This window comes from Melanotaenia boesemani, chromosome 13 (assembly GCF_017639745.1).
Source record: "Melanotaenia boesemani isolate fMelBoe1 chromosome 13, fMelBoe1.pri, whole genome shotgun sequence".
NCBI classification, from domain to species: domain Eukaryota; kingdom Metazoa; phylum Chordata; class Actinopteri; order Atheriniformes; family Melanotaeniidae; genus Melanotaenia; species Melanotaenia boesemani.
Window position 1 is genome coordinate 29,861,865 of NC_055694.1, and position 13,458 is coordinate 29,875,322.

A 13,458-nucleotide genomic window follows, 5' to 3' on the forward strand; every position below is an offset into this window, starting at 1 on the left:
ACATTCTTGTAATTCTTTAGATGCAGAAGATCATGTGAGCTAACAAGGCGTGGCATTTGAGTCACACGTTATCATGATGGCCATAAAAGCCAGAAGCGTTATTCATCTATACAGTCACTTGAAAAAGAAACAACACCCTCTTTCAAGTTTCAGGACATAATAGAAATAATTTGGTCTTAAAATCAGGTAAGTACAACCTCAGACGTCAGCAAAGATCTTAGAAGTAGCTGAACATCAAACTGAGAAGGGTTACCAGGTCATTTCCAAACTTTCCAAACATTTCAGACAGCTGATAATCTTCCCAGGAGTGGACGCCCCAGCAAGTTCAGTCCAAGGTCAGACCAGGGAGAAACCCAAGAGCTACATCTCAGACTCTCCGGGCCTCAGTCAGCATGTTAAATGTCAAATTTAATGACAGTCCATTCAAAAACACACTGAACCAGTATGGCCTGATTGGAAGGGTTGCAGGAGAAAGCCTCTTCTCTCTAAAAACAACATGGCAGCAGGGCTTAGGCTGGTAAAGCTGCATCTGAAAAAACCACAAGACTTCTGGAACATTGTTCTTTAGACAGATCAAACCAAAGTGGACATGTTTGGTCAGAACGTAAAAAAAAAGCAAATCAGCACAAACATCTTATAGTATTCAGTCTCTGCAGCTGCTTCTTCACCTGACTGCAGGAACCAGACAGGCTGGAGGGGAGCCAGAGGAGGTCTCAGTGTGGTCCAGTCAAAGTCCAGACCTCATCCTGACCGAGATGCTGTGGTGGGACCTTCAGAGAGCTGCAGGAACCAATGCTGCAAACCTCAATGACCTGAAGCAACGATGGAAAGAGGAGGGGAGCAGAATTCCTCCACAACCATGAGAGAGACTGATCACCCAGAAAACCATATTAATCTGTGTAGTGGACATCGTTTTCCCCACAAAATCTGAGCTTCAGTTTCACTTCAGTCAATAATGACCAGTGTGATCTGTCATGATGTTCATATTCAACACCTGAGGAATAGATAGATAGATAGATCGATAGATAGATCGATAGATAGATAGATAGATAGATAGAGAGTAATTATCACAGTACTGGAGGAGAAAACCTGAGGTAGTGTGTGCACAGTGTTTTCTTTTTTGTTGAGAATTGTTTCATTAAGCAGATCTCTCACATGTGATGAGCTCATCAAAGTAGAGCTGATTAAGAAAAAACTTCTATCTGAATTTTAAAGACACAACAGAGGACAGAGTGAAACCTTCTCCACTAACACTATAATGAATGAATATTGTGTTTGAGCAAACTGCTTTTACACAATAAAATCAAATTAAACATTTAAATAAATAAATAAAATAAAATAGAAAATACTCAGGAGAGAAGAAATCACTAAAATCAAAACACAAGTAAAACTGTGGTAGATGCCAACAAATGAAATAAAACATACAATAAATAAAATGAAGAATACAGTGAAATAACACATTAAAAATTAACACAATAGAGTTAAATCCCATTTAAAAGTGATTTTATAATTAATTTAATTTCATTTCATTTAACAGAGGTTAAATTTCAGTTTCTTGTTGAAGCATCAATAAACATATTTCTGCTATTGCATATATTGAATTAGCGCATCTACATGTTCCTACATGGACTGTTTGAGATTAAAATTATAAAGAACAATCACATCTCACAATGGCTGCTTTGCCCCTATTGTGTGATCACACACACACAACAAAGCAGCTGGCAAGCTTATTAATCCAGAAACAGTAATAAGTATGGATTTAACAATGCAGAGTGCAGAGCCTGCAGCAGATCAGTATGGCCACCATGTTGCTGCGTTTCATCCTGGAACAATGCATGAAGCAGTGTGAAAGCACTGCACTTGGAGGGGGTGAAATGGGGGAACAGGGGGCAGAGAGGCCCGACAGGAGATCTGCTGTCAGCAATAATGTTCATCACAACAGTACTGGCTAGTAAAAAGTCTACAGTACAGGGATACAGGAGGGTGGAGTGATGAGAAGACAGGAATCAATTATTTTGATCTGATAAACAATCTAACAGCAGTGATCCAGCCTTTCAAAGTCTCTTCCACTTTAGCTTAGACAATCAGCAGCGCCTGCAGGCACAATCTGACTTTCTGTCTCAGGGAGGAATGTTACATGCTGCTGGAGTTATATATATATATATATATATATATATATATATATACATCTCAGATCAGTTAAACATGACTCCAGTGATCAGTCAAGCATTTGGAACATAACAAACATAATTTAGAATAAAGTCATAATCTTCAACTTATTTAGACTTTATTTTACTTCTTTATTTGCAAATTAATAATAATTATATATATATAAAAAACTGTTTTCTGTTTTCTGTGTGTAACTTTCACGTCAGCAGCTCAGAGAGAGGCATCAGAAGAGACATGGAGCTTCCGTGCAGAATAAAGAGAGAAAAAGAGAATAAAAAAGTTTAAAAATTTGCATGAAGAAATACTTTTGCTGCCTGATGACCAACAACACAGAGGGTAGCGCTGAATAAACATGATTGGCCTCTGGGTGAGAGAGGAGATTGTATGTTATCAGTGTCCTTCAGAAGTGGCAGCAGGATTATGAAAGAAGTCGGGCTGTGAATCTGCTGCAGAACAATGCAGTCAGCTGCTCCCAACACGTCAAGACAAAAACAGCAGCCCCCTCCTATCAGCCTGTCTGTCTACTGAATGCATAATCAGTCATTCAAGGACTCACTTTTTCATCTGTAACTGGAATTTACCACCATCAGCAGAAACATGATGTACTTTTGTAAAGAAAATACATGTTCAGGAATTTGGAAGATGAAAACATTACTGTTTTAATGTCAAACAACAACACAAAGTTAATTAAATCAGCTCAAAGTAAACGATGTGTGCCACTTGTTGCTGTTACTCCCACAACAAGGGGTGAATGTTTATTAAATATCTGCAGTAAATCAATGACTGAAACAACACCTTCCAGCTACAGTCATGTCTGTGAGGTTAAAAAGCCACAAGCACCTCCTGATGACGGTCTTCTCTAACAGGCTAAAACATTTCATGCCTGCTTCATCATCTCCAGATTGATAGCTCTTCACTGAGCCTTTGTGGTCCAGAACAATAGGAAGTGAGAGGGAGGCCTCCATGTGTCACATGTGGTGCCTTTGATTAACATACTAGACCTGGTCGTGGAGCAGGATCTCGAGCTGTTGCAGAAATACCCAGAAGTGAGTCACAGATTTGGTGGGAGGTAGGAAAATGTTTCAATTTAAGGCTGATTCACTGAATGATTAAAATATTTAGAAAAAGCTTACTGTAAAAAAAAAAAAACAAAACAAAAAAAAAAACAAACAAAAACAAAACAAAAAACAAAAAAAAAAAAAACACCTCATCCAGACAATGAGCAGGTTTATTGCTGTCAGGGACACATGCTGAACAAACCTGCACATCTGACTAACAACTGGACTCTTGCACAATACACTCCACTCCACCTCACTATTCATTTTACTGTTTTCACTTTTCTTTTTCTACATGGGATAATATATTTTTGTATTTATTCTCAGGCACATACTAACAGGTATTTAATCTTTTTTAGGTTTGTTAAGCTAAATATCTTTTTTTATTATTATTTGATCTTATTCTATGTTTTACATTTCCTACTGTTAATTTTCTGCTGTGTGTCTTGCTGCTGTTATACTGTGAATTTCCCTGCTGTGGGACTAATAAAATAATCTGAATCTGCTTGTGTTTTGATGACACTTAACGCTGCTGATAGTCCCACCTGTCGGGCCGCAGCAGGAATCTGAAAACAACTTTTAATATACTGGTACAGGCAAACCAGCAAGAGTTAAAGGCCACAAGCGTTGACTAATGCTGGAGATAGTTTTGGCGAATGGAGTCTTTGTTCTCTGCTCTGATGGGAGGGGTTACAGATAAAGTTTTTCTTCTTTTAGACATTGCTGCCATTTGGCTCCCTTCCCCCAAATGAGTGTGTCTCAGTAATGAGTCTGCTGAATATCTTCATTGATTGTGTGATGTACAGCTTTAAGTCAGCATCAGGGGGGAGAGGGGCTGGCTTCTAACTGTAAATGTTATTTATCTCTAAACAAAGAGAAATCAGAATAAACACAAAGGTGAGTTCAATGTGACTTTGTGGGGGAGATTTGTATTAAAGAAGAATTAGAAGTTTATATTTGTGCTTCAGGGAGACAAACATGTTGTTGCTTGATCAGAAGTTGCTTCTTTAACGTTTTGTGTCGTGAAATAGGAAGAACCTGAAATTTGTCATGACTCAACCAACCTGCTTCTGCAAAAAAGAAGGAAAGAAAAACCCCTCATGTAACTGTGAGAAGTTTGAGGAACCCCTCCCCCACCTCCACATGGTGGAGGCTGACGGGAGAAACGTGGAGGAGCTCCACTGGTGGCTGACTTCAGTCCGAATCCACACCTCAGAACCAGAACACGGACCGGGACCAGGTCAGTGAACAGAACCCAGAACAGCAGACTTAACTGGAAATAGAGGAAACATCAAAGAAACAAACAGAGTCCCCCGCGACAGATTAAGAGCAGAAATCTCATTCATGTTTCAAACATTTTATTGTTTCTCTGATTCTGCGCACTGATCCTTCTGTCATTCACGAGCACGTGACTTTCCTATGGGTTTTTTGGGGGGGAGTCGTGCACGCGCTCCATCTTCCCGTGGAGAGAGCCGTTGTGGGAGCGCGCGACAGAAGTGAACAGCTGCAGGGTGAGGAGGAGGAGGAGGACTCTCCGACCAGTACCGACATGATCCACATATAGACCAGAAGCAGCTCCCGGTCCGGGTCTCTGTCACCGTTAACCCGGAAACTGCGTGCGCACGTGTGTTCGGTGAGTTCTGGTCCTGGTCCTGGACCTGGTCGGGACGACACCAAACTTCTCAGCTACCATTCGGTAAACGTGCTGAACCTGAGAGTTTCCGGTCCACGGAGCTTCGGTTGAGCCGGTTCGGGGGTCAAACCCGAACACCGTCCGGACACGAAGTTCCTGTTGCTGTCATGAAAGCAGCGTCGTCTTTTTTCTTTCTTTTTTCTTTTCCTTTACTGGCTTTCTGCTCGCGCGTGCACAAACAACAACGTGAACAGGGCTGATGTCGGTGTGTCTGGCTTTACTAACAAACAGGTGCCAACAAAACAGGCCTCGTGCGCCGGTTATGATGCACATATACAAGTGTAATATCTGCTCTCGACTTTATTCAAGTTAGCTGCTGAGAGCGCGAGAAGCCGTAATGACGTCGACGGTTTTCTTAATGAGCTCGTTGATCACTTAATTAACAACAAAGTGGTTCCACACACACAAAGAGCTGAGAGCTCTGCGCACACACGCGCGCGCACGCACACCTGAACTCTGAGGATTTCCCAAGTTTTATCCAGTTTTCTCTGAATGAAGCATGAACCTGAACCAGGAGAAACTGACGTATGCTGACTGGGACCAGTACAGGACTGGGTTTCTACGGGTGATAAGACAGCAGCTGTTTAAACCTGACAACCCTGTTCTCATGTCAAATGGTGAAGGAAAGTTTGGTGAATCAGGACCACATGATAAATCCTGATGAGTTGATAAACATATTAAATATTGTTTCTATAAAAGTGAGGTCAGTAATTAGTAAAAAAATATATTTTTTGTTTCTTCTTTTAGCAGAAGCATGTGATCTGAGCTGAGGTGTCTTTATGAACCCGTGCTGATGAATAACTCGTTTTGGGGTCATTTGGGGTTTTATGATGTGAAAACAGCGCTTCTAGTTGGTGCTGAGGTTTAAGAAGTAAAATGTTTTTATCAGTGGCCTTCACGTAGAGGAAATGGTGTCGGAGGAGTTGATACATTTCCTGTTTCAGTGGTAGAGAAGGCGCTTCTCTCTGTGCTGAATTGTAAGCTGTTTTCATGTCAGGTGTATTAGCTACCTGAGCCTGATGAGACTCACCCTCCTTGTTTTTTCCAGGTTTTAATCTGAACAGGAAGATGCCGACTCACTCGCTGCTGCCGTACGTGGACAGCCCAGACGGACATGCCCAGGATGTTCTCAGCAGCAACACTGCGAGCATCCCAGGTCCTGGCTGCAGCATGACTCCACCGTCCACTCTGCTGCCCTCAGGAGGTGCCACTCCTCTGTCCTGCATGTTCTGTGAGCAGACTTTCGCCCATCAGGACGACCTCGGCCCCCACGTACTGACTCAGCACCCCACTACCTTTTTTGAGCCAACAGTGCTTCGGGTGGAAGCAGAATTCAGGATTCCAGGGGAGAGAACGCGAGCTAAGCCGAGCAGCCTCCCTGTGGAAAACGAGGAAATCCACAGCTGCATTGTGTGCGGTCAGGTGGCACAAGATAGCAGTGAGCTGGAGGCTCATATGAGGAAGCACAAGGACTACTTCACATACTGCTGTAACATCTGCGGACGGCGCTTCAGAGAGTCCTGGTTTCTGAAAAACCACATGAAGATGCATGTAAAACCAGGAGCAAAGAGCAAGGCTCTGCAGCACCTGGAGACCCCTGTGATGGTCAACGACGTCATCCAGGAACCTGCATCTGATCCTGTGGTCACGCTTTATAAGATGTGCATGGTTTGTGGGTTTTTCTTCCCGGATCACGGCAGTTTGGCAGAACACAGTAAAGTCCATAATCGAGAGGTGGAGCCCGGAAGAGACGACGATGGAGCTGCTGGATCCCAGCAGGAAGCTTTTCTGAGGATTGTAAACCTTCAGCCTGCTTCTGGAGGTAACGGGATGAAAAATGTGAGATCATCAAAATGGATTCCTCAGCTGGATCCCTTCAACTCGTATCAGGCCTGGCAGCTTGCGACCAAGGGGAAGGTAGCAGTCGGACCCAGTAACAGTAAAGAAATGGGACAGGAAGTCAGCACAGACAATGAGGACTGTGGCTCCGATAAGGAGGAGATGAGTGTTTGGTCTGAGGGCCAAGGGGAGAAAACTGAGAAGGAGGTTCCTGGGAGAGAGCTGCGTTCGCAGGCCATTTCAGAGGGTCTGAACCTGCCTCGGAGGTCTCTAATGCAGAAAGATAAGGACAAAGAAAGGCCCACCACATGTGAGGAATGTCAGAGAACGTTCAGGACCTACCACCAGCTGGTTCTGCACTCCAGGGTCCACAAGAGAGACAGAGGTGGTGGAGATAGTCCAACTTCCTCTGTAGATATGAAGCTGCAAAGAACCGGCTCAGTGGAGCCTGCAGAGGAGGGGTCCGAGGAGGGGACGGAAGAAAACCTGGTTTCAGGTGAGTCTCAGTTGTCATGTAGGTCCCATTTACAGCAACACTGTCACCAAGAGCTCCCTCTGCTGGTGGAAAGGGTGAATCTGACCTGGGAGTTTTTCTTTGTCTTCTCCTGGATTTATTTGTTTGTTTGTTTGTTTTTAAGGTGAAGATGGTTTTGATCGGTCAAAGGTCAGGTCAAAGGAATGCAGTTATTGTGGAAAATCTTTCAGATCAAGTTATTACCTGACAGTCCATCTGAGGACTCACACAGGTAGACTCATCTCTGATGCAGCACTTTTACCCTCCTGGTTTCCTGCAGAAGCTCTGAAACTCTCCCATTTTCCCTTTTCAGGTGAGAAACCTTTCAAGTGTGCTTACTGTGATTACGCTGCTGCTCAGAAGACCTCGCTCAAATATCACCTGGACCGGCGTCACAAAGACAAAACTTACGTGGAAATTCCCGTCAGACCGGGGGCTTCGCTGCCATCTACTGATGACAGGAAACATGGAAACGACTCCTCTCCAGAGAGATCCGAACTCTGGCTTCCTGAAGCCAGATCGTCTACGACCGGAGCGGGAGATGACAGGTTTGACGAGGTTGACGAGCCACGTGTCCAGATGAACACGGAGTCTGATGATGTGTCTCCACCTGTTACCGTGGAGAAGGACGGGGAGATGAGGAACCGGGACGTTGAGGTCCCATTAAATCTGTCTTTAAAAGTGTCTCTGTGTCTTCCTGCTGATGCAGAACCCAAACCAGTGTTAAACCCGGCGTCCTGCCCGTTCTGTGCCTATAAAACCATTTACCCAGAGGTTCTGATGATGCACAGACAGCTGACCCATAAAGACAAGTTTGACAGTACCAGGAGGAACAGGTCTGGAGGTGGTATGAAACAGAAACGTCACACAGGCTGCCCCCCCGCCCTCGATGGGAAAGATGTCGCTCCACTTCTGATGACTGATCGGCGCCACCCGCGCCGAACCAAGTCCCCACCTCCACAACCCACAAAACCTCCAGAGGGTGTTTCTGTTAATCCACCTCAAGGTCCAAAGCGGTCCCCGGGCCCTCCTCGACAGGATCCTGTCCAGGAGACCCAGCGTTACCAACAGACCCCTGACTTTCGCCCCAGCCAGGAATCCTCCAGGTTCCCAGAACTCCTGAGAAAGCCCCCCTCAGGCAGCAGGTACTTCTTGGACGGCGGGTGCATCGCTGAGCGGGGCTACCCGACCAGAACCGGTGCCGTTTGGCACTCTGACGCCGCCCGGCTCTGCCTGTCCAGCGGGTTCGGGAGCCTCCCTAAGATGGATTTTGGTGAACCTTCTGGAAAGCGATTGAAATTCTCTGTAGCTGCAGGCAGGGAGGCTGAGACTGGAGAGAAGTCTGGATTCAGAGGAAAACCAGACGGATCCAGCAGGCTGCTCATTACAGGGAGGGGGGTGAAAACCACATCACAGGGACCAGGTCCAGCCACAGCTGCTGAGGCTCTGGGACCAGTAAAGAGTACTGCTACACCTCTTGGAGGAAGTTTGGACTCGGAGTGGAGCATGATGAACCTTCTGCACACCTGCACACCAAGTGATCTGGCAACGCTGTACCACAGCACACCAACAAACCCCGGGCACGGAGGACTGGCCAGCACCAGAGCTGGTACGTATCCCATCAGCTGATTCAGTAGTAGGGATGTCACCATTACTTGATTCCACAATTAATCATAGTATTAAACGATTAATCATAAAGATCCTCAACATCATGACTTTCCATGTGGGATCATGTGTGAACAATCTCATCAGATCAGGAAGGAAAACGTTAAACAACATTCGTGCGCTACTGCTTGTTTCTTTATTGTCCTTCCATGTTTTCATAGGAACGTACGGCAGAGGAAGATTTATCCCCTCTAAACTAATGGATTAAATCATCCCGGTGGGATTTCTTTGCTTCTAGAAAAAAAGAGGAAGGTGTTATTGTGCAGGACGGCGTATTCCAGATATGTGGTCCTGTTTCTTTAATTCCACTGTTCCAGTATTATATGTATCAATCAGCAGCTATTCTAAAATAAACAAAACTTAAAGACCTCTAAGGAGTTTTCATGCAAGTTTATGAATTTATAATGTTGGGAAATTAATTAATGCAGAATAATCTCTTTATTTCTCTGACAGTTGTACTAAGAACTTCTATAATCAACAAAATAACGAAACAAAGTAAAATAACTAAAAATCCCCTCTGCTCTGTAATTAATACCAAACAAGACCACGTATCTGGAATGAAGTACTTTGTTCTACAAACCATTGCATATTGATGACTAAACGGCATCAAGCTCACACAGAGGCGGTTCTGTTGGAACAGAAACTATCCATCACGTTGCTGTAAGTCCAACCAGAGTCGTACAGGATTATAAAAATAACATGGTCACATCTAATGTCAGTGTTGCGTTAAACAGCATCATTTAACCCAGGTACTGAACATTTCCCTTTGTGCTACAAAGCTGCTGATTATCCTGCAGGAAGTGAAACTTATTGGATGGATTTCCTTGTTTATGTCCTGCTTTACAAGCTAGTGAGCCGCCCTGCACAGTACCACCTTCCTCAATTTAAAAAAAAAAAAATGAAATCCCACTTTGATGTGATTGTACGTGTCTAGTGTTGGGAAATGAAGGCAGAATAATCCTGACTTTGTCTAGCATGAACATCTGTAACGGTGACATCCCTCTCCAGCAGTGTAAGCCAGACGTTTAGATGGATGTGTTGTCGTGGTTAATGTGAAGGATTGTTTCCAGGAAGCAGAGCTGTGCTGTTCCAACATTTACCCGCTCTTCCCAACCTGCAGAGGAGAGATCCTGCAGCAGCATTTCCAAACCAGCGCTACGGCACCACGGACAAGAGCTCCTGAAGTAAGAAGCATCATCCAGCAGGATTCCATTTTTATTACCAGTCCCTGAGCAGAGTTTAAGAAAATCTGACTTAAACTTTTTTTTCCCCTCCCTCCTTCTTTCCAGACTTAAACTGTGCTGCTACCTTAATTTAGGAGAACTTGGTGGAAAAAGAGTTTAATTTATGGATAAAATAAGAGTTTGTTCTGAGAATGTTCCTGTGCTTCTCTAATTTAATTTTAGTTCAGAAGAAGAAAATTTGTGTTGCAGAGACATGTCAAGGCTGAGATTTTCATATTTTTTTTTTTTTTTTTTGAGTTGGGAAACGAGTTAATATTTTCTCTCTGAAATATTCCTCCACTGGTGCATGTTAGGAAGCTTCCCTCTTTAAACTCTTGGTAATTCCATTATTGATCCATGCTGATATTGTACTCAGTAGGTGAGAAACACAAATTTATCTGCAAGTTGTCAATACGTGTTGAGCTGAACCCGAAGAAAAAGATGGGACATTTGCTGCCTTTCATGTCCAGGCAGCAGTTCTTCCAAATCACTGGAGGATGAGACATTTGTCTGGGATAATTCCATCGCCACGGCAACCGTTCTGTGTTGAAGTTTTCTACCTCACTGTAAAGCTGCTGAAGCAATCATGTTGACATTTGGACATGTCTCCTGACCTGGGACAGAAGTGTACAGACTCAACACACCCGAGCTCATCTGGAGACCCAAAACCTCTCCTACTACTGATGACTTTAACATGGTTCGGGTTGTGGAGTCTTGTTAGACACCAGAACAGTTTGGTAGTGGTTCCTTTAAAAACTGGTATTGACAGGAGCGCCTCGGATCCATCAGCTGTTAAATGGACCAGATTTCACTCAGGTTTCTGCCAGTCACTGTCCAGCACCGTCCTGAGGGGGCTTTGTCTCCAGTTGTCCTCAGAGCGACCTCGTCCTCAGAACTTGTCCACATTGTCCTCAGAGGTCCCTTTAGTAGCAACCTGGTCAGCCCTTGTTTCCGTGGTGACGGTGCAGAAAAACCCCTGAAAACAGACTCAGTTAACTGTGAATAAATAAAGTCTCAGGATGCTTTGATGTCTGTGCTGTTTGAAAAGTTGACTTTCTTTGTTTTTGGTGTTTACTTGTAAATTCATGTACAAATGAAAATATTGTTTTGAGATTTGTATGACAGGTTTGGATAATAAAGTGAGAGGTGTAGATGGCTCTGTGTTTGACTTTCCTGACGTTCTCCTGCTTCGCCTTGGCGATGCAGGTGATGAGGCAGGATTTAGGACTGCTGGTAGGATAACTGAGGTTTTTATCTCGGAAAGGACGCCATTGATCCGAGTTACACACCCACACTTAAATGCTGTAGAATAAAAACCAAAAGGAGTTATTTCTGGGCTAAACATGCAGTGTATTTGAGCTGCAGCTTGGTCCTATGTATTAATGATGTATTTGATGTGAGCTGAAACAATTCAGACTTTTTGGAGAACTTGTTTAAGCTTTTATCATGAAGAGATGTTTTCCTAATAAATTGAAGATTTATATTTTTAAAGTTCAAGTTGCTTTGATATGAACAGTGCAGAACCTTTGCAAATCATCGTTCCTGGCTGCAAACCAGACCGAAGTGCAACACAAGCTGGGTTAGAGCCAGTGATGATGGAAAGGCTGATGATTCGTCACTATATTTAAAAAATATAATGTAGTTTAGAGAAAACATCCCAGTTACTGAATTATACAGCAAGTGGACTTCTTTCAACCAATGACAAAAATTAAAGATATGAAAAAAAGGTGCTTCAGTTTTACCTTTCCCACTGTTCCCCACATCTTGGGGATCCAGTCACACTGGAAGACAGCCCACCCATGACCACAGAGGGTGCCACCACAGGAACCACCCAGATCAGGGCAGACCAGGGTCCAAACCACAGCCACAAGGCTGCAGTGCAGGACCCCCAGCCACCCAGACAAGGGTGGTCACCATGGCAACAACCCCACAGATAGGGCAGGTAGAGCTAACTAACATGAATGACTAGAACAAAATTACAGATAAGACTTCAGGAAAATGAAAAAGTAAAATAAAATTAAGGGGTATATAAAAATGTGTTGTTTTGGTAAAACAAAACAGCCATATAAATATGTGGTATTTAAAATAAATAGGAAAAAAATATATACGATTAAATAAGTGAAAATCGAAACAAAAATCTAATAAAATTCAGCTCTAAGCTAAACTAAAAAGAAAGATCTAGAGCCTGTTGTTAAAAACGGCACCCTTCTCTGCAGCCCTGAGGTGGAGCCCGTAGTGGTGGAACGAGGTCTCACCATAAGTCTTGGTTCTGACTTTGGGAACAACTAAAAGGCCAGTACCAGAGGATTTCAAGGTCCACGAGGGTTCATAATCTAAAAACAGGTCTGATATATAAGAAGGTCCAAGACCGTTAAGTTATTTATAAACCACTAAACGAACCTTAAAATTGATCCTGAAATGCACGGCGAGCCAATGCTGCGATTTTAAAGCTGGTGTAATGTGTTCCCGACTTCTGGTCCAGAACACGTGCTGCTGAATTCTGGAGTAATTGTAGATTAGAAATAGACTTTTTGGAAACACCAGAGAGCAGGGCGTTAAAATAATCTATTCTACTAGAAATAAAAGCATGCATCAGCACCTCGGTGCTGGCTTGAGAGAGAAAAGGGCGGACTCTGGCGATGTTTTTAAGATGATAAAATTCTGTCTTTGTGACATTTCTAATGTGTGGAATAAAATCCAAAGTTAAAAATGACACCCAGATTTCTCACACACTGAGAATATTTAAAGTTTTGTCCTGAAGACCGATAATTAAAACTTTAGTTTTGTCCTGATTGAGGTGTAGAAAATTTTCTGCCATCCATGACTTTATTTCTAAAAGTATTAACTGGCTCCAGGTCATCAGGAGACATGATGTAAAGCTGCGTATCATCACCACATCCTTCTCCTCTCGCTGTTATTGACTGGAGTGGTTACAGTTTCTCCAATTTTATACGCAATTATGAAAAAGTGAAGCTCATTTATCACAAAACGACTCCAAACTGCCAAATTCTAAACACAAAGTCCTCCATTTTACACACTGTTCTCCTTCATCCTGATTACCAGGTAGTCTCACTAATTTTCCACCCGTACAAACTGCTGAAAAGTCAGTTCAGTCATGTGTCGGCATAAAAGAGCTTCCAGTGACTTATGCAGGCGTTGGGGAAGAAGATGGAACAACATGAAGGAAGAGGAATCAGTGGTGGTGGTAATCCAGGATGAGGAAGTGGAAGATAAAGGTAAGCAAATATTTCCACTGACCGGGACCAGAGGAGAGATACAGTCATGTTTCTTTGCATTTTT

The 13,458-nt window shown here is 43.4% G+C and overlaps 1 protein-coding gene across 3 annotated transcripts; it reads left to right on the forward strand.

Annotated features, from left to right (window-relative positions):
* The first annotated feature begins 3,815 nt into the window (after positions 1 to 3,815).
* On the forward strand, positions 3,816 to 11,309 carry znf217 (zinc finger protein 217). 3 transcript variants are annotated; one of them, XM_042005025.1, is made up of 7 exons: positions 3,817 to 4,121; positions 4,256 to 4,464; positions 5,966 to 7,252; positions 7,395 to 7,502; positions 7,584 to 8,879; positions 10,006 to 10,119; positions 10,225 to 11,309. In XM_042005025.1, the coding sequence occupies exons 2-6, from the start codon at positions 4,275 to 4,277 to the stop codon at positions 10,116 to 10,118; spliced, it is 2,994 nt and encodes a 997-aa protein (XP_041860959.1). In that variant the 5' UTR covers positions 3,817 to 4,121; positions 4,256 to 4,274; the 3' UTR covers position 10,119; positions 10,225 to 11,309. The 3 variants fall into 3 exon arrangements, with proteins under 3 accessions (XP_041860960.1, XP_041860959.1, XP_041860961.1); XM_042005026.1 differs by having other exon boundaries at positions 3,816 to 4,121; positions 10,006 to 11,309; XM_042005027.1 differs by lacking the exons at positions 3,817 to 4,121; positions 4,256 to 4,464 and adding an exon at positions 4,700 to 4,857.
* Positions 11,310 to 13,458: the final 2,149 nt, after the last annotated feature.

Excerpts from the sequence above, each read along its gene's own strand:
- znf217 (XM_042005026.1), top strand. The coding sequence starts at position 4,275 with ATGACTCAACCAACCTGCTTCTGCAAAAAAGAAGGAAAGAAAAACCCC. Across the intron at positions 4,465-5,965 it reads AGAACACGGACCGGGACCAG|GTTTTAATCTGAACAGGAAG; the intron begins GTCAGTGAACAG and ends TGTTTTTTCCAG. Across the intron at positions 7,503-7,583 it reads CCATCTGAGGACTCACACAG|GTGAGAAACCTTTCAAGTGT; the intron begins GTAGACTCATCT and ends TTCCCTTTTCAG.